The sequence below is a fragment of the Cryptotermes secundus genome, unplaced genomic scaffold, assembly GCF_002891405.2.
Source record: "Cryptotermes secundus unplaced genomic scaffold, Csec_1.0 scaffold307, whole genome shotgun sequence".
Classification (NCBI taxonomy): Eukaryota; Metazoa; Arthropoda; class Insecta; order Blattodea; family Kalotermitidae; genus Cryptotermes; species Cryptotermes secundus.
Genome location: NW_019738353.1, coordinates 382,718 through 404,684, shown reverse-complemented (window position 1 = coordinate 404,684; position 21,967 = coordinate 382,718). Strand labels below are relative to the sequence as shown.

The 21,967-nt window shown below is 38.0% G+C and overlaps 2 protein-coding genes across 2 annotated transcripts in view; both read left to right on the top strand.

Moving 5' to 3' along the window:
• Positions 1-2,916: 2,916 nt before the first annotated feature.
• LOC111870762 (GDP-D-glucose phosphorylase 1) lies at positions 2,917-21,860 on the top strand. The gene is made up of 7 exons (XM_023863283.2): positions 2,917-3,782; positions 5,866-6,158; positions 6,593-6,695; positions 8,370-8,473; positions 11,826-11,974; positions 18,415-18,480; positions 21,569-21,860. The coding sequence occupies exons 1-7, from the start codon at positions 3,597-3,599 to the stop codon at positions 21,691-21,693; spliced, it is 1,026 nt and encodes a 341-aa protein (XP_023719051.1). The 5' UTR covers positions 2,917-3,596; the 3' UTR covers positions 21,694-21,860.
• Positions 21,708-21,967, top strand: part of LOC111870761 (tau-tubulin kinase homolog Asator) — a 205,949-nt gene continuing 205,689 nt past the window's right edge. Inside the window, exon 1 of the mRNA XM_023863282.2 lies at positions 21,708-21,747. The gene's annotated coding sequence lies outside the window, so the exon portion shown is untranslated. The remainder of the gene's footprint in view (positions 21,748-21,967) is intronic.

Below are 21,967 nucleotides of genomic sequence, written 5' to 3'. Positions count from 1 at the left end.
GTCTATAAAGTGGAATGAATCTTGTAGGCTGGGTAAAATATCCTCAAGTATGTGTACATAATAGGCCAGTAATGGAATCAGTCTCACCCCATTAAGAATAATATTAAAAAAATCTTGTGGTATGAAAGGGCAAATATTTTCAGTTATTATGTTGCACTGGGGCGTGCGGTAGCATAGTTGATTGAGGCACTATGCTACAAGCTGGACGGTCGCAGGTTCAAGTCCCAATGAGGTCATTGGATTTTTTTCAGTTGACCTAATCCTTACAGCTACACTATGTCCCTGGGGTCGACTCAGCCTCTAACAGAAATGAGTACCTGGAATTAAATAATTTTCCTGGGGAGTAAAGCGCGGCCGGCGCGTAAGGCTGACAACCTTAACGCCAACTTTGAGCCGATTGTCTAGATAATGTGGGACCCTCAACGTCTCACAACCCTATGGGCCTGCCTTCGCGGCCTGTTACAGGGATAGCTTTACACTTACTTCACTTACTTTATTATGTTGCACTAAGTGTAGAGACTGGAGCAGTTTTGTACATTAACTGTTCACTGAAAACATGTTATTCTGGTGGATTCCGGAGAACCTTTGCCATGGACAAACTTCAGTGAAGCATGATTAGATTCCTTCAAAAAGTTGGTATTACAAATATAAAAATTCTAATATTCAGAACTGAAAATATTTGCCTGTGTCAATCAAATTGAACAAATCTTTTTATACACATTCTTAGATATTCTTAGATACAGCTTCGGTAAGAGTTCCATTCAGATCTGTGGATCCATTTTATCATTGCCTTTTAAAATATTTTTGGTACCATCTGATTTATGTAAATACCAAGTTTACACAAGTGATCCTGTATTGGCAGAAGTTTCTTAGGATGAATATAATCAAATAATTCCTTGAAAGGCACTCCTTAGTCGTAGTGGTATGTAGAGAATATCTGCAACTGATATACAGACTACATTGCATAGTGTGATGGCACTAACCCCACTTTTGCAGTTCCACATTTTTGATGGACACATTGAACTTAACTGAACTTTACCTTCTGTAGACATGGAGTATGAAGAAATCATTTTCCAACGGAGTCTGAAGTCAAAACGGTAAAGTTGTCCCTGTGCTTACCTAATTAAGCACTACCCTATGAAGGCGTATGGGGAATGGCTGTACAGATCATATTTTCTTGACCGCAGCATTAGTTGGAGGTGAGTGGTCGGCTTCACACCCTGGCCGCTTCAGCCTCCCCCAGGAAAGAAACCCTGGTACTGATTGGATAGGAGACTGGGTGGATCCCAGAGCCAGTCTGGATGACATGGCAAAGTGAAAATTCTTGAACCTACCAGGACTCGAACTCTGACCCCTCGGTCATCCAGCCCGTAGCCAATCGCTATACTGACTGCACTACACATCTAATATAATATACTCCTGTTTTTCCTTAGAGTAACCCCTCACAAACTGAATTTCAAGTATCCATGGTTTTCCATTCATATCCAGTTTTTTTCCAAAGCAGTACCATATTTGATTTTATGCATTTGGGGTTTTTCTGTACATGGAAAAAATATAATTTACACACCAAGAGAACATTTTATGAAGAAAGTATACTTTAAATGCTCATCCATTCCAAATCAATTTGAAATATAGTAAAATTGAAGAACTTCAGGTATAATGGATACTTGGTTCAATTAAAAAAACTGAACTCAATGAAATGTACTAACAAAATTTGAACAAGGATAAAGAATTAGGCTGCTCTTCCAGTGGCACAACCAATTGCATGAAAATGGCTGTATGCAATATGCGATTATTTTTGCTCAAAACATTCCCCTCACTTTTTGTGAGACCACTCGCATTGATATGTTTGAAATTCAGTTTCAGCAGCCTTTGTGCCCACAATTGCATGTAATTGGGTGAACTGGTTTCTTACTTCAGTTTTACAGGAAAAGTGACATTAGTGTGCAGTAAGACTGTTTTCTATTGTGTGTTTGTTGCAACGGCAAAAGACTGGTGCAGGAAATATATATCTATGCATTTATAATTATAATCTGTCTGAAGACATTTCCTGATCCTAAGCAAGAAACCTAATCCCTCAGTTCCTTACTTCATCGTGCGAGCGTCAAGTACAGCTGGTGTATGCTGTCAGTTTTGCCAGTGGCAGAACATCCTTAGAATGAATAATGCTGTCTCTTTGAATATTTAAGAAAATGAATTACCCATTATCATCAAAAAGGTTGATGAATGAAGGGCCAGGAACTGAAATAACATGTACAACTGGAACAAGACAGTAGAATGGATGATTTTGATAAATCTGTTGAATGGGAAACCAGAAGTTCAGATTGTTGTAGATTTCTCCTTGTTCTTAAGTTGGTACTAGATGAAATGAGTGGTCAGATTCATGCCTGAACTGTGTTACTCCCACAGAAAGAGCTACCATATCTACTGGATAGGAGAGTTGGCAGGCACCATAGCCAATGTTGAATACTGTGGAGAAGACAAAAATCACTTTCCCCTGCCAGAAATCAAATCTCAGTTCAAGTCGACCTGTAGCATAGTCACTAAATGTGCCAAGCTGTCCAAGCTCCTAGTGACTGAAAGATTTAATAGTAAATCAAGTTCTACAAGCTCTGAATATCAAACATGACTGAAAAACATTACCATCAATTCAAACTTATACTACAATATTGTACTACATAAAAGCAAAATCAAGAAATAAGGAGAATACTGAAGGATATTATGAACAAATTCATTACTTTAAAAGGTGTTCTGTATAGATTAACATCCGTCTAGATATAGGAAATTTGAACAAAATATTGTTAGCTGTGTTTAAAAAAGTCAAGCTCAAATACTATATTCCTCCATAGTAAATTTTTTATTTAAATAAAATACAGTGCAACCACTTTTATGTGAAGATATATTCCTGATGGCCTCGCATAATTGAATAAAAGTTTTGAAGCGTGTGATTCTTGCGGGATTTGTTGGATTTGTATTATTTCAAACTACGCGTATAAAGTGAGAATTCATTAATGTTTTTATATCGCACTCTTAGAAAATCGCAAAAAATATGACCGCACTGTAGTTCGTTTAAATACACTTAGGCAATATTCCTAACATAATTTATTTTTTTTATGGAGTCTTTTAACAAGTAACTAGCGAATGCTAGCGAACAGGTACCATCGTGGCCGATCGTGGCATGTACAAACTTCTCCCGAGTTTCTACAAGAAGGTTTTTCCGGTTCTTGCCATTGTTCGTAACTGACTTTGTAACGATACTTTTATAGGTTATTCCTGTAAGGGAAGTACGAACGTAACTCAGAATGAAATTGCTTGGATGAAACTGTAAAGGCTAGGCCTGTTATAATAATTGGCAATCTGATTAGTATGTCTGGGAAGTAATACCATTGCTAATTCAGAACGTTTCAGAACAATTGCTTCGTTAGAGGTCTGAAATTAGATAATTAGTTGGAAATGCAGTCATATATTGACTAGAAGCATATCTTCTGCACTTACATTCTTTGGCCAGCATGGTGCACGTGAAAGATTGGTTGTATTGTAAAAGTGTGTAGCGGTGTGTAGTGTACGATGAACGTTGAGTTCGCTCCGACAAGTTGATGATTTATTGTGAAGATGATTTTATTTATGAGACCCATAGGAACTCCACTGAAAATACGAACAGCAAATTTGACATTAGGCTGCAGTCTCAATGGAACAGTGGTGTGGAGAAAGGGTACTTTCGGTACCGCCTGAATATTAAGCATGCGAGAGTATTACCAGGAAAGTACTCCTTTTTAGCGCAGGTAAACAGTGGTATACATTTTGATCGTTTGAGTTTTGTTGCTAATATTCACTTCACTTATAATACATTTTATACCGAAACGTACATTCATTTAATCGGCATTCCTGGTGGCGCCATGGCTAAAGCTAAAAGGAATGGATGAGGATTTTCAGCTTGTTTTTCTTGTAAAGTTTTTATGCGTTTGAACGTGTTACATATGTTATCTCTATGTTTTATTCTGTTTCGTCCATATATTATGTTTATAATGCATGTTTATGTAACGTCTCATTAAGAACTCAAAAGTATACCAAAAGCAACAAACATTATGGAATTCATTTTGGAAGGGAGGGAGGGTTATTTAACGATGCTTTCAGCATCGAGACTTTATAGCGCTGGATGGTACAATAATAGGCGAAGACAGAATTGGAAGTGATTTGGAAGGCAGTGGCCTTCGGTGGCCTTGGCCTAGTCAAGGTACTAGCCCACCATTTGCCTGGAGGGACTCTAGGTAACCATAAAAAGCCCCAGTTAGGATAGTCGCTGTCCTACCCGAAATTTGGGCCATGCATCACCAGAATACATGTCTTTAATACAGCGTCACCTCTAGACCAACCTGTCTGTTATCATGGAATCACTACTACTTGCCAATTACAATGATATGACACTGCTTCAAAAAATATACTCAGGATTTTCTGTGGACTGTTTTTAACACATCTTTAGCAAATATACTGTAGATGCCAGTCCTCCTTTTTTTTTATCATTGAGATACCAGATTGGGTTTCAAAAATTACAGTCATTCTGGCATTATCCAGAATGGTATGTTGCTTCCTCCTGCATATTTTTCTGACCAACATTCGTAATCATCCTCTTGAAATAGTTGATAAGTGTCATTTGAAACTTTACTATAAATGAAGAGATGACAGCTTGTTCTGTGTTTACACCCATAATGAGGTAACTGATTTGGAGGAGAAATCTTTTGAACATTGTAACTTAAAATAATTTAATAGAAAATCTTTTGTCCCTTGGTAGAGTTCAGGTATAAATGTATAAATGTTCGGAAAGGTGGATGATTTATTTATTTAATATTTATTTAGCACTGTCTGTAGCTAAGACCAATAGAGCTCTGAATGGTAGAATGATAGTGAATAATGAACAGGGTAGGATGTGCAAGGAAATGGACACTGCCTGATTTGAGGTGTTATCTCATATTTTACCTGGATGGACTGAGGGAAACCACAGAAAACTTTTTGTGGTAATAAATGTTCCAACCAGGATTTGAACGGAGCATCTCCTGAATATAAACCAGAAGCATTGCTATGTGAGTTAATTTGCTTTACAGAACGTAGATAAAAATAAAACGGGAGTCAAGTGTGCTGTATGCATCCTTTGCTATTTGAAATACTTTATTGGCTCTCATATTCACTTATTTCAAATATAAATCTGTTGTCACAAAGCTAATTACACTAGAGATGTCACAGCCATAAATTGTTTGGGATATTCCCTTAAATTAGGCAAATTTCATTTTCTTTCACATTCTTTTCAATCCATTATTTGCTGTCATTTGGGCCTAGTTTATATGTAACCTGAATTAACTATAAGCACATAATTCAGGGAGTTGCCTATTCTATGTCTGTGGCTGTTATTGATTTATATGTTTGTTTGTCTATCTGTCTGTCCATCTTACTTCCTTCCCTCCCCCCTCTCATGATTTATGATTGTGCTCATATTTCAATTTATATCTTGTAACCTCTGAAGTTGGTAAGAGCATTCTTATATATTATTCTTAGGTTTCTGTCTGCATCGTCACAGGTTGGTGTGATAAGTGATGTGTCTGCACATCCACTGACCACCTGACTCTACCCTCTCTTCCCCCTGTGGTGTGCGCTGGGACAGAATGCCATATTCCAAGAGCTTTCTCTGTAGGTTTGACTGGAGCAGCCACATCACTTATCATTTCAATCCCTGATGTGGAGGCAGTCTTAGAAACATTGGTTATTAACTCCAGTTTTGGCCAATCACTCAAGAAGACTTAATTGCAAGAGTGTTTTTGGTGTATCTTCCCACTAATTAAGAAATCAAGTAATGAACATTGTTTGTGTTCACAGCTCAATGTTGATCGACATTTAAACAGGCGGGCACCTGAAAAGATAACAGGCATCTCCCAGCCATTTGATGCTACAAAGTTCAACTTCACAAAAGTTAAGAAAGAAGAATACCTGTTCGAAATTAAAAATAAATCTAGAATAGATTCTGTGGGACATTTCCTCATTATAAATGTGAGCCCTTTGGAATATGGACATACTCTTCTCTTGCCAGACTTGTTTAACTGTCTACCACAGGTGGTAACTTTGGAAAGCATACAGCTCATTGTAGAGGTTCTGCTGCTTAGTGGATCACCGTAAGTCAGAATTTAGTGAAGTTATGTTGTTGAATCTTTAAATATTATGGATTACTCATGTGTTAATGGGGGCACGCGGTAGCATAGTTGGTTGAAGGGCTATGCTACAAGCTGGAAGGTCGTGGGATCAAGTCCTGATGAGGTCACTGGATTTTTTGCAGGTGACCTAATCCTTCCAGCTGCACTATGGCCCTGGGATTCATTCAGCCTCTAACAGAAATGAGTACCAGGAAGTAATTAAATAATTTTCCTGGGGAGTAAAGTGCGGCCAGTGTGTAAGGCTCACAACCTTACCGCCATCTTTGTGCCGATTGTCTAGATAGTGTGGGACCCTCAACGTCTCACAACCCTATGGGCCAGTTGCATTCTGTCTCGCAGTACGACAATTAGCTCTTAAACCTTCCACTTATTTTTTGCCATTTAATTTTTTCTAGGGCATTGAGAGTGGGGTTCAATGGTCTGTGTGCATTTGCATCAGTTAATCATTTACACTATCACCTGTACTATCTGCAGCATCATATGCTCTTGGAGCACATTGTGAGTATGAACATGCTTCTCATGTTGTAGTAGTGGATTACAATTAGTCACCTCATAAACTGACCCACCCACTTGCACACTTACCTCCTGGAATCTCAGACATCCATCTGTTTTCCATCTATCTGTCTGTTGTCCATCCATCCATCTGTTGCCCATTCATCCATCTGTCCGTCCGTCCGTCCGTCCCATCCATCCATCTGTCCAACCACCCATCCATTGACCCACCCATGCACCCACTTACTTTCATCCTGTCATTGGCTGTGCCATAGCTCAAGCGGTTAGTCACTGGCTTCCCACCCCGGGAGCCCGGGTTCGATCCCGGGTCTAGTTAAGTGGGATTTGTGGTGGACAAAGTGGCGCTGGGGCAGGTTTTCTCCGAATACTTTGGTTTCCCCTGCCAATCTTTGTTCTACCAATTGCTCCACAATCACCCCCCCTCATCATCTGGGGCTGGTACAATAGGCCAGAAGTGGCCACAGTTCAAGGGACTTAGTCCCACCCCACTAACAATAAAAAAAATTCATCCTGCCATTCATACTTTGTTTTGGTTATGGAATCCAAAGTCACATTGTGACATAAGCACAGTTGCCATGCTGGAGTCATGTTGTGCTTTAACATGGTGCAGTCTCTCTATTTCCCTGTGATCTGTTGTTGTGTATAGTGTCCACACATTAGCTGGCCCTTTGAATTACATGGATGAGGGCATGCTGAAAAGTAATGCTTATGTTTTATTTTTCGAATATGGAAACCCATGCACTCATTCAATCAGATGTTGCTGCATTTCTGTGTGATGTTTCCTGGTTCTGCCACTACAGGTCTTTGAATTACTGGTCTGAAAATGGCACAGTGTGAGAAGACTATGTTAGTGTGTAGTAAACAGCATGAAAATTGAGTTTTTGACTATGTAAATGTACCACTGATTTACATTTCTTGATGGTCACTACAGTCATTGAACTATTGACCAATGAGAGGTTGAATCAGTGGCACTGTACTTTATATTCGGGAATTTTTTTCGCATAGTGGGGGTTGGAGTCCAGTTGGGTCCACTCGGCACAGCGGCCACTGATTGGACTATTATACGTGCCCCAGGTGATTATGATGATGGGGAATTGGTGGAATGAAGATTGGCAGGGGAAACCAAAGTACTCAGAGTAAACCTACCCCAGCGCCACATTGTCCACCATAAATCCCACTTGACCAGACCCGGGTTTGAACCCGGGTCAATGCGGTGGGAAGCCAGTGACTAACACTTGAGCTATGGTATGGCCTTTGTATCCAGGAAGCTATGGGTTTGAATCTTGGCCCAGATATTGGTTACCTTCACTCAGATATTTTATGGTTTTCCTCAGTGCCTCCAGACCAGAATAATACCCCAAATAGGCTGTACCTCCTTCAATATTGTTCCCAATTTATTATTCATTAATCATCCAGTCACTCTGCTGGCATTGTCATTAAGTAAGCCATAAATAAATAAAAAAGTTCCTGAAGTTATCATTGTGTAATTTTCTTTCTTTGTAAGCCAGTAATTTTTATTTCTGTCTGGCTGGTTGAGGAGATGGAGAAAATAATAGATGGATATAAGCCACCTGTATCAAAAATATTTATCTCACTTCTCAGATAAGCCTGCCTTGTTTATGACTGTTCTAAGGAAGAGTTTTGCATTTTCTTTTTCAGAAAGTTGACCATTTAAGTGGCCCTTGTTACCAGCTTGTGGAATACCCAGCACCAGGCTTTGTGTTCCAACTGCCAGAGAACCGAAGCATAGTAGATTTGGCAAGGTAACTTACTATGTTTATATGAAGAGGAGCCATGTTTCCTTTTAAACTTTTCAACATGGTACAGAAATTTCCATTTCTTTATGGTTTAGCTTTGCTTAAAAATATGTAATATTTTACAAAGAGTTAGTTGTGCTGGAAATCATATATTTGGGTCAGTTATAAATTATGTTATTGGCGTTAATTATTTAGTCACATTTCTGTCATTATTGTCTGTTATGGGAATTTATAGGGTATAGGTTTTACAAATTTTTTTTGCCATGTTGCTTTCAGTTGTCAGCTAGTGTTGAAAGATGTGTCACTGTGTTGAAACTGTGGGTTGGAGAATGCATGGGTATAATGTTGAAGAATGGGTAGGGATTCACACAGCCACTAGTGGGAGGGTATAGGCTATACTTGATGTACCATGGATAAGAAGTTGGGGATTGGGATCCTTTTAGAAATCTAGACCAAGGACTTGCTATAGGGAGGATGCGTAGCTTTGCTTAATATTCTCAGATTTATGACATCATGCGATTTTGTATTGCTAATGAGAGATCATGGAAGATTCTAGAACCATAGAATGTACCCAGTTATGATTCTGACTTTTTAATAGGTTTTGAGAATTGAAACATGAAAGGTGTGAGTTAGAACAAAACAGCTTAGGTTCAGAGCAGTCAACTGCAGTTTTTGGTCCTTTAGAGTTGAAACCTGTAAGAGTTTGATCTAGGAAGTTGGACAGTGACATCAAATAAAATATACCTAAATTCACAGAATATTAATAACCAGTGTCAACCACCTTAAATTTTTAATTTTTTTATTAATGAATTCATTTTCCGATTACTTTATGTATATGATAAAATCAGTTAGTGAAATGAAAGTCTGTTCCCCATTCAGTCTATGGGTATTTTCTTTATTGCTAGTGGGGTGGGACTAAGTCCCTTGTACTGCGGCCACTTCTGGCCTATTGTACCAGCCCCAGATGATAGGTGAGGGTGATTGTGGAGCAGTTGGTGGAATGAAGATTGGCAGGGGAAACCGAAGTACTTGGAGAAAACCTGCCCCAGTGCCACTATGTCCACCACAAATCCCACTTGACCAGACCCGGGATTGAACCCGGGCCACCATGGTGGGAAGTCAGCAACTAACCACTTGAGCTATGGTGCGGCCCCAATCTATGGATAAGTAGCACCTACTGTCCTTTAAAGAAGAAAAATTACCTGGGCTTGCCCATTTATACTGTGTTTTCTGAAAACATAAGCTTAATTTTCAAAAACTCTTACTGTTACCATTGGTACAGAGAATCTCAGTGTGTCTCTAAATGTAGAGCAGAAAGGTCAGGGTCAACTAATTCTACCAACTTGCCTAGTGTTCCCATTGTTGGAGGATAGTACATTTTTCCTCCAGGTAGTTCAAAATTCTTTGGCCATTTAAGTACAGTTGAGATCTCAGTTCTGCTGACAGCAGCAACATACACTTTTGATCTACAGGTTCTAAGTTGCTGCAAAATGGGTGTATATGGTTTGTACATTATGTCATATCACTCTATCAATTGCAGAGGTTACTTAGAATCAAATTAGACAAAATCGTGAATATTTTAAGTAAATTATGAAGTGTGGGTAAGAAAGTAGTTGTGGTCAATTTGAAGGTATTACTCCATGTTTGCATGGAAGGCCTGAGCAAAACCAAGAAGTTTTTTTTCACAGACTAGTTGGTGATCTGTTTGAGATTCAGACTGACATTGCAGTTGAGTAGTACAAAAATGTTCACTTCATGTTTGTCTTAGGGGTAACTTGCCTGGCTTGTAATCAGGAAGCTCCTGGTTTGAATCTTTGCAAGGAAATTAGCAGTTGATGGAGGTTTCTGTGATTGTGTATAAATATGGTCCTTCACCTTCAGAGACATGGAGAAAGAAGGCATTTGAAAACAATGGAAAATATTTGAATCTGACAGGAATAAACGGGCTGTGGAATTGAAAATATTGTGTGATGAGGAACTACTAGATTCCTCTTTTTCATTTTGTACTCATATTTGCTATTACAGTGGGTGTTCTGAATGTTATAATATATACACATACAATGTTTGTAATGCACAGTATATACAAAATCCAAAGTTTTTCACAACTACAGCGGTTGTCTTGGTATATTAAAGTTTTTTAAAACTTTTGTTATTTAAGTTAAAATTTATAAACCAAATAGGTTCGTGTCCCTTGTCTTATCGCCTTTCTTGACGGGGGTTGAACTTGTGCCGCCTGTCTTTCTTGAGAAAGACGTTCTTTGATATTGTCCTGTGTTTGTTTGTGGCATGCTATTTTTTTTTTACATTGTAATAGTGGTTTCCAAAGAATATCGATGTCCCTCTGATGATGGTCTATAGGGACCGAAACATGTAAGGGTTGTAACTGTACGTCCCTCGCCAAAATTATTTAATTAAGGGTACGAACAACTAATGCATTGTTTAACACCATGAGAGACGCTCCATCGGCGAGATACCATCCCGGGACCATCTAGTTGTAATTCAGCTATTGTCCTCCTTAGACTAAGGGTGCCACTATTGTCCCTAACATCGCCTGTTTACTCCCAATATATCATAAACCCATGAACTGACCGTGTGCGAGACTGGCCAGGAGAGGTCTTGGGTTCCTTGAAAACCTACAAGAATTTATGGGCTTCTTTAAAATATAGGTCAGATGCCGGGCTCGACCCTTGGCTTTCTCTTTTTATTTTCTTGTTTTTCTGATGCCAACTGGGGGACTGGTAAAGAGAGGACAGTCGGTTATAGGGAGCGGAGGAGGACAGTAGTTGAAAGGTAGATATAGAAGAAAGACGTGTTTAACAGTAGGGTAGTGAGTAGGGCGGATGGAGCGGCTAGCTTGAAGGACCATGCAAATATTAACAGTTAACTGAAATTTTAAATTAAAAGTATGATATTCAATGTTCTGGAGATCCTGGATTTATTAACCCCGAAGTGTATTCCACTCCCATCTCCGAAGCACCCGTATCCTGTGATTACGAACTCATGCTCAAGCGACAGTTGTGGCAGCTGTAAGTCAGAGAGCGGCTACAGGGTGTTAAGAATTGAAGTAGTAAAAAACTTCAACAGTCACACTAGATGGAGTTGTTTTATCTTTTATAATATTGTTAGTGTGACGGACCAGAATGAAACAAATCAAGTATGAAATAGTTAAGCAAGTAGAAAATTAGATTCTAAAGGGTTTTGATGATGGTTTAAACACTCAGAATTACTGGGTTTTGGGACTTTTTCCATTGTCCTGTATTCCAGAAACTAGATCTGAAATAGAAAATTGTGCATAATAAAGCTAGTGAATTTAATTACTGTTGTGTAAAAGTTCATGACTGTGATTTCATGTTTACAGGTCAGTGTATTGTTTGACCAGTTTCTTGCAAAATGCCAACATACCACACAATCTTTACTTAACTCGGGGCAGCAGACTTGATATTCCAGATGCTGGTCAAGCTTACAGTACAGTGAGAGTGTATGTCTGGGCAAGGAAGCTTTCTGCAGGTAAGCCTGATGTAAACATATGTTCAGTTGCTACATTAAGAATGTTAGAATTGTGATAGTTGTGTATACTGCTTCTGAATGTTCCTTTTTACTGTAGATAAATATTGATAATCTACAACAAAATTACAATACTACAGTGTGTTCCAGAATAATGTTACCACTTGCATTTCTGTTATCCCACATTTTATATCATGTTTGGGTGCTAATGGCTGATGTTTTTAGCTTATTGAGTAGTAACAGCTTTATGAAAGTTCTGTTCTACAATTTTTGCTTGCTGTTGTAGTTTTCTATAAATAAAGAATGATATCACAGACAAATGTGGAATAATTATTCTCAGAGACCCATATTTTTTCAAGAAAATGTATATACAGCAATTATCACTGCAACACAGTTGATAATGTAAATATCGTGAGGCTATGTTTAATGAAGCCATATCAGAAGTGACTAACTTAACAAAAATCTGAGACATGGCTGTAACCGAATGCCTTGTAGTGATGCCTGTTGATTTTAATCCATTATGTTGCCTAATTAACTTGTACAAAAAGACATGAAGCACATAATAGTTTTGCACTTATCATTCTGCTTCTGTTGATATTCATTATGTTTTCTCTACATGGCTGAAATATGGCTTGCTACCCGATAATAGTGGTACATATGCTAATGGTTTGATAGGAACAATAAATTAGGTTGTATTGAATTGTGGGTATTGTGTACTCTTTCTGAATGAAAAGTCAAGAAAGTGGGAAGATGTCATTATTGCTTGATTTGTCCATATATCGTGGTGTTTAAGTTCACAATATCGTGACTCTATAGGATCATCTGTAAAGGCCTGTGCAGTGTATTTTAGTATGTTGTTTGGAACATTTAATTTTATTTTATTGTGCTGCATTAAGTACTACAAAGGATTGAGATACTTTCTTGGTGAATGTAGCTGATTTGAGGAAAGCTGTATTTGAGGAGGTGATATGAATTGAATGCCTTGCAGATATGGAGTAAATGTGTTATCTGCTGCTATACTAGAGTGTTGAGGAGGCTGGTGTGATAGCAGTATTCTAGGCGTGTATTCAGGAGACACTTGTTTTTAATCTCATCTTGGACACCAGCTATCTTGAGGCCCCCCCCACCAACAAATGACAGGATAGTATCTTGATTATGTCATACTTGCTTCCATCTAAACCCTCTCCATTTATTCATAAATTATCCTGCCATTCAAAGCTGTGTAGTCTTTGACGACAACATAAAAACATTTGAAACTCAAAGCAAATAAAGGGCATGTCACTGCTTAAATCTGTTGAACCACTCAAAATGATATTCATGTGATGATAATAGGGTTTATTCCTTGTGAAAAAATTCATCTGGGTCCATGAGGCGGTCAGGCAGAAATTTTCTCTTCTGATGTTGCTTAATTCATTCAAGCAACATTTTGTCCACATCAGCAGTCTATTTCTTTGTGTACAGTTTTTTTTTGTTTATTTATTGATTTGTGTACATCGTTGTCAGTTTAGAATGTAAGCAGCTGTTCCTTCTTTAACTTAAGAACATACGGTAGGGTAGATTTACTTATCTGAAACTCTTCACTTAATTGTTTCAAGGAAGTACTTTTTTATAATTTCAGAAGTAGCTCCACTTTCTTCTTTATACTGTGTCCAAAATACTTTCATGTAGCCCACCCATTGTCCACGTCACTTCCCATTGACAGTTTGTTAACAAAAAAAAATTGAGGCACATAATCAGAGTAATCATGCAGATACAAGCATACACAGAAATGGGCAGGCCTGAAATGAGGATTGCTGTGCACCATTCAGATAAAGCAGCCAGCCACCGACCAACCAGTTTAAAAAATAACTACATTTCTGATCTCCCACATTTCTGAACGTACCTGTACTCTATAGTATATTGGTATATTGGTTAGAGCTATACAGGGTGTCCAGTAGATGTTCACATGTGGAAAAGACTGAAAAAGTAGCCTCATATTTGGATACAATTTTGACATTATTTCAAGGAATATGAATTAGGAAATGAAGTTCTCACAGCAGTTATTTCTGGAATGTGATGCCGTATAGTCTGGTAGAAGTTTGATGTTTCTGAGGAACATCATGCCCCATCTCAGGGTTACAGAGAAAGTGAAGCAAGTGGCAAGCAGAGCATAACAGATTTATCTGTGCACACAGAAATGTGACTGGGAATTAGGTTGATGTACAAGCTGAAGCAGGCCTAATGTCCAGTGACCATCATGTCTGTTTCTGTGCAAGGATATGTTTGCACAGCCTAGGATAATGGACGACTGATGTCACTGAATTCTGTCCTTTAGCTCTTAAGTTTGTAACTGGTTCTAGAATGCTCATGTTACATTTTTAATTAGTGTGCATTGAATGTGAATGTACTCGTACCACCTAGCAACAGTTGCTGCCATTGTATTCAAATCTAAAGTGTGAACTCATCGTTCATTCACACAGTGGTAGTTTTTTCAAACTGGATATAGGTATTCACATTTGAATGGTGTATGTCACTTTGCTTTGGTTTTTGTTTTAATGGTGATAATATGATGTAAATTATATGGCCTGATTGACTATACAAGCAGACTTGTTGAGTCATCACATATTGAGTTCTTAGTTTGGTGCTTCTCTGTCATTGCAGAGATAGGACTTCATTTTTAACATAAAGCCTGTTGCAAATGCTATGGCATACTATAAGACACATCACCATTGTGACTAGATTGTGAGTTTTCAGCATTTATTTAAGTACATTTATGATAAAGTGAAAAGTTACTACCGTAAGTCCCCAACTTACATGGGTTTGAGTTGTAAGAATCCATTGGTACATGAGTACACAAGTATTTTTTTCTGTTTGACTTTGACTTCTACAGTCATTGAGACTGGATATACAGGATTTATACATTGTAATGCATTATACCATGGTATGTTATGATAAACTTTTACTGTACATGTTTTTCACCTTTAAATATTTTTTTGAAATGGATGTATATGTCAAAAATATATTGTATTTAAGCACTGTTGGACTTGAGCAGAATTCAGCTTATACAGAAACCTTCGTAATGAATTCATTGTGTAAGTTGGGACTTAATGTAATAGCTTTGGTGAGCCTCTGCCTACCTATTTGTCTGTGAGGGCACTTAAGAAAGAGGTAAAGGTAAAAGACGAAGTTTTCCCTCTGCTTAATTAATTGAGTACATTCCATTAAGACATATGGGGGAGTGGAGGTATAGCTCCACCATTCTTGACCTTGGCTCGAGATGGAAGTGAGTGGTCAGCCTCATGCCCCAGTAGCATGTATGTAAAATATACAAACCATATTAAACTATAACATTTTCTGATAAAATGAAAGCAATTTGTGACTCTGTACAGTGTGAATACTTTTGGTATTCATTTGTTTCTCTATGTTTTGCCACTGGAGAAAGTTGATACTGTAATATGGACAGGAACACAATAAGTGGGTTATTGAAAGAAAATAGTGACATATGTATAATTTATTAAGCTTTATTCAAAAGACATTGAAAGGTAATTTTAATCCCCTAACCCTCCTTACACACACACACATGCATGTACACACAAAAGATCTCATTGCTCGGCCTATGTACACCTCTTACTCAATCAAAACATAAGAAAGACATATTTTGAAATTATTTTAGTTTTATTTTGATGTCTGTGAAGATTAAAGCAAAAATTGGTAACTATAGTGCTGTATCTTTTGCTTAACTGGAATGACATAATGAAATTAAGACAAAATTAGAAAGTGTGTGTTCCATAGTGTTTCCTAATGACATTCTGTTCTGTTTATTAAGTGTACTTGTGGTCTTTTTCTAAAAATATGATATATACATGATGAAGTTCATTGCTGACTTTATTTGAAGTTGACTTTGTTATGAGTCAGTATGGCTGAAGTTGCCTAACACCTTGGTGAAAGTCCTGTTTGCCAATTTAAAAAAATTGCGCAACAGTTTAGGTGCTGATACCATGTCACAGGCAGATACATTTTTAAGCAGTGGTGTTTGTACTTACCTTTGTCTTGACTTTCACATAAGGTGTTTTTTTCTTTGTGAACACTTAAACATCCCTTTGAGTAGGTCATAGAGAAATGAGTCATGAGGATGTGGTGATCAGCTGAACTGTGGGTACTGTTCACTGGTGGGCTTTTGGAATGATGTTTAAGAGTTTTTGTATTCCATAACATGGAATTTCTTAGCTGAATGTCAACTGCTCTTGCAACACTTTATGATAGAATTAATTAAGATTATTTAACTGATTGGTTGATTATCCTGTATAGTATTTCCTGGTTCAAAAGGTATTTCCAAAAGAGTGTGCAGAAATTAGTGATGTGTGGAGGGACATGTAACTTGTAGGGGACAACTGTNCTGTCAACAAATTGTAAGTTTCAGTGGCAGATTTTCCAAGTTTTGTGAGGAATTTGATGTTAGCACGTTGTTCTGCATTAGCACTCAGCATTATTCCGACGGAGCTCAGAAACACGATCCGCTTCTAACAATGGTCGCGGCCAGACTAACCGATGCACGTGAATGAAACTTTGTGTGACGGTAGAGGGAAGTCCAAGGGTCAATGCCCTACCCTCCTCTTCGTCAATGACGTGGCCGGAAATGAGTCATAAAAGTAATCCGGGTTCTTTATTGCCACACCTTGTATAAACACACACTGCTGCATTATTGGAAATGTCTTGTCTTAATAAATCTTTTCTGATATGCAGACATATGTTAGTTATACATTTAACTTATTATAAACAAGTAATGTACAACATTTTAAGCAATGGGCCTGTGTAATAGCATGCATGCTTAGAAATCATTGCGGATTTGGAACCTGTGTAGGAGGTTTTTCCCTGTTTTATAGGTATAGACTTAAGGTATTACCTTGTTATTTTGTTTGCATGTTCTTACCTAATAACTTCTGAACCAGTTGACAAGGTTTTGTTAAACTTGATTTGGATTTTTATGTTGTATAGCTTTTGTATAGAATGGAAAATAATTGAGGCTGTTTTTTGAAATCTGTATTTACCCATATATTTGATAGTGTCTTAATAGAAAATGAATTACAAATATGCCAACCAGCTAAGCTTGAAAGCACAAATAACTTGTCAAAGTGTAGCATTAGAAATCAACTGACCAACTGCATTTGGTAGCCTTATGCTCCCACTTGGAGCATAGGGCCTTCGTGAAACGCTTTGTTTCACTTCAGTTTTTCAATCTTAGTCAGTAGGACTCCTTGGACAGGAGATGAGCCTGTTGCAAGGCCACTACCTACACAGGACAACACAAACAGAATAAATGCAAACATCCATGCCTTGAGTGGGATTTGAGCCCAAGATCCCAGTGTCCAAGCAGGCAAAGACATTTCATACCTTAGAGTACATGGCCACTGTGAGAAGCACTACACATATACATGTTTATAAAAGCTTGAGGCTTGCCATTCTGTCTTTATGAATCACATGGACAGACAAGTATGGAAGTCACATTGATTTGGCCAAATGGATAAAGTGAAAATTTAAGGAAATAGGGAACTGCCTTTGCTAGATCAGCACAGTTCATTATTGAACTTTGTTTCATTTTCAACCCCCTTTTTCTGTCTACCAGATTTAAAGCTATTCTATCAATTTGCAAGTTATATGGTCAACAGAAAGGGAAACTAATTCCTGGAACCTCTCAAAGTGTGAGTGGAAGAACCGATGCATGGAATTGATGTTGATGAGAACCTCTGTAATGGAAAGTATAATAATCAGCCTTTCCTCTAACAATGAAATAACACTGAAGAATTAGACTGAACAGCATAATTCAGCAATAAGTTAGACTTGTTTAAATCTTGGCTGGAAAACCATTTATCTTGTCTGAACTATTTGTAGTTTTCCTCAGTTCCTCCAGAAGAATATCAGGTTGTACATTGCATAAGCAGTGACTGTCATGTGCTTTATACTCACCATTCCCAATATATACATGTTATTTTTCGCTGTATAAACTATGTACATGACATAATCCACACAGTCATGGTAACATGTGTGCTGATACCAAGATCATGGGTCTATGGACCTAAATGATCCAAATTCAAAGACTTGATTTTTCTATACTGTGTTTGATTTTAATTATGCCCAAGTATGCCCTCATTATTGTAGGTTCTACATACTGCAGACTTACCCAGAACTGTAGGCTTTCATTCCCAAAGTGTTTTTCCTCATTTCTTACAAATGCAATATTCTACAGCACTGTTAAATCACAAAATCACACAAAAATCATGTAAATTTACAGCAGGCATTTGCAGCTGCTTAAATTTTTATGATTTGTTGCATTGTGCACCATTAACTGTATATCATTCTTAGAATGTTATTGTAATAATCAATGTAATTTAACAAAGAAATGATAAGATAATAGGTTATGGTGAGTATTTGTAAATACTAAAACATTTATATTTTTTATCCCACAGCTTGTAAAGATTTAGATGCTTTCAACCCAGCATTGTGTGAGCTGTTTGGACATTTTATCATCAAAAGTAAGTTTGTTTTAAATATTTCCTTTTAAAAAATATGTATTTTAAGTTTTCTGACCAGTTTTGACAATAAGTGGCCATATTGTAGAGCTCTCACAGNCATCAGTTTTTGGTGTCTCTCTTCGTCTGATGCCTACCCTTTGACCTGTCCAGCAAGGGAGGCCCTGCCAGTAGCTACGCTACCGCTGGTATAGCTCTCAGGGTCCTTGGCATACTCAAACCCCCTCACCACGATAAGGTGGAGGGGGGGTTTATGTATAAAGATCAGAAAATATCAGGATGTATTATTTTTTAAATGCAGTGTCTTCTCCAAGTTAGTTCATTTATTGAATGAATTTTCTTCTATTAATTTTGGATTTTACTGACAATATGAATGCATTCAGAACGCTGCTTTTATAATCAACAGAACATTCAGTTGAGTAGTATCACAAATGCAATTTTGTAAACAGATAAACCAAGGAGCTGACTTGACTTTGGGGGAATTGCAGAAAAGTTGTTTGCAAATGTCACGAGAATGGAACTACTGAAAAATTGGAAAAGATTTCTTCAATGCATTAATTCTTTGCTCAGTAAGATATAGTTCAACCTTCATAAGAGAGTCATATTATTTCTTTAGATGGAATTAGAGTATGAAATTAGTTAATTATATTTTGGAATTGTTGGATGAATTCAGGTGAAGAGTATTTTAAATTCCTTTTCATTTGTATGTGTATTGTTGAAATTTTGCTGCCTATAATTATGGGGCTGTGCTTTATTATTTGTAGATCAGAAATTTCATACTCAATCTTTGTTTGTAATTGAATGTTTCTTGGAACTTGCCTGAAAATTAATTATAGAGGAAGGGGTATAAATGAGTGTCCTTTAAATTTATTGTATAGAGAATTATCTGTGGGATCAATATGAGCTTCTATTTGAATGAATGAATGAATGTATAAGGGATGGGCCTTGTCGGCCTTTGCACTGTGATCTACAGTGATCTATTGTGGTTCCCCTTTTGATTAGCCCCTCAGCAATCCTGCACTTCATTTCAAGCACAGGATTTTGTACATGGCGTCAAAATAGTCACTTGGTTCCATAAAATATTGACCCAAGTGATGTAATCTTAAACAAGCTAAGGCTTCACATTCACACAGGATATGTGTGGCTGTTTCATTTTCTTCTTGACACCTTTCACAAGTGGGACTATCATTTAGTCCCACTTTGAAGAGGTGTCCTTTAAGGTGACAGTGTCCTGTAAGTAGTCCCACCACCAATCATAGCTGGTTCCTGTTTAACCTCAACAGTTCCTTCGCTCTTTTAGCAGATGGTCCTCGTATGAGTCCCTTTGCTTGCCTGAGTCCAGTCAAGGATCCCCAGTATTTCTTGTGCTTCATATTTGTCCAGTCCCTGATTGCCTTTCTGGCAACCCCTATGGAGATGCCACAGGCTGGTTCAGGTCCTATGAACAGATGTTCAGCTCCAGTCTTAGCCAATTGATCTGCTGTTTCATTTCCAGCAATACCCTCATGCCTCGGCACCCTTATCACTTGTACCCTGTTTTGTTTGGCCGGTTCCATGAGGGTTTGGTAGCAATCCCAGACCAATTTTGAGTTGATCTGGTGTTTGTCAAGCGCTTTAAGTGCAGCCTGACTGTCAGATGGAATGTAGATGTTCCTATTTCTGTAGTTCATATCAAAATTCGCCATAATACATGCTTTAATGGCATATACTTTTGCCTGGAATACTGTAGTATACTGTCTAAGGCTGAAACTAAGTTTCCGCCTTGTGCCATAGCAGTACGCACCAGCTCCAGTACTCTTATTTGTCTTGGAACCATCTGTATACCAGATCAGTCCCCCTTTTCTGTCAGGCCAAAACCCATCTTCCCATTCACTCCTGTCAGATTTGTTTTTCATATACATGTCTTGAGTATCATTTTGTCAGACCATTTGTAATATGGGTTCTTTTTTCATGTCCTGAGTTATGTATGCATGTCTGAAACTATTGGATCTAGGTTTCCATTGATCCCTGCATTGGAGACGGTAGATTCCTGCCCTGGCCTCTGCCTCCAACTGTAGATGAAGTGGGGGGAGTCCAAGGAGTGTCTCCAGTGCAGCTGTTGGAGATGTTTGAATTGCTCGTGTGATACCCAAGCAAGCCAACATTTGCAATTTGCTAAGTTTTGCCTTGCTTGTCTTGAGTTTAACTCTGGGCCACGATACTGTGGTGCCATATGTAATTATAGGTCTTACAACCACAGTGTACATCCGATGCACAACGTGCGGCTGCAGTCCCCAAGTTTTACCAAATATGCTTCTGCATGTCCAAAAAGCCGTATAGGCTTTATTGATGACCTTGTGAGTTTCTATTAATCTTTGCTTTAAATTAGGGCATATTATTTTTTTTTATTGCTAGTGGGGTGGGACTGAGTCCCTTGTACTGTGGCCACTTCTGGCCTCTTGTACCAGCCCCAAATGATAGGTGAGGGTGATTGTGGAGAAATCGGTGGAATGCAGATTGGCAGGGGAAACTGAAGTACTTGGAGGAAACCTTCCCCAGCACCACTTTGTCCACCACAAATCCCACTTGACCAGACCCGGGATTGAACCCAGGACGCTGCGGTTTGAAGCCAGCGACTAATCGCTTGAGCTATGGCGCGGCCTAATTAGAGCATAAGGGACAGATCATGCATGAATATCATATCTTTCCTAGTGTTTCATCTCCAAAACTATTCACTGGATTTCATTGAAATGTAGTAAGCAAAGTATTCACCATATGTTTTCATTTTGGTATTAAATTGTCCACTGTCAATCCAACTTTACATGAAGCTCAAATTGCTCTATACAACAATCAGTAAAATCATCTCAGTATTCAACAAAATTCAGTGGAAGTGATTATGCTTGTGTAGCATAGCATGTGTGGTATAATTTTGGTTGGTTCTGTCATCATTAAAATTTATGATTTTGCAGTATGATTTCTGTATTGTCTGTAGTCAGTTTTCATCACATGAAAATCAGTGCTCATGTTATCATCTCTTGAAAATGAAAGCATCCGCTTTTGGAATTCAGTGACACATTTATGATTGGTCACTTCTGGTTGTGTCCATCAACAGCTGAACCTGAGTATTCATCATTGACAGAAGAAAAAGTGGCTGCAGTACTTAGTGACATTTGTCAAGAGCCGTTTGCTGACATTCAAGAGAATGTAAGGCAACTGTTTGAACATCACGACACTTAATGGAACCGTTGCTGCATATTTGGTTCCCTCAGATGTGTCTTGCTGTGATATTAGGTATGAGTCAATAAATCATTTACTTCTTAATTTTGCTAGTACTAGTTGCTTGCCAAAGTAGATGACACAGATGTTTGACAATCATAATAAAATAAATATGAAGAAACGATATGCATTTCATTCTTAGTGTTGGATATTCTCAGACTGAACCTCATCCTAAAACCAGTACATTCCAGTTTTAGTAGTGTTACACCTCTTCTTTATGAGACTTGATGTTTTC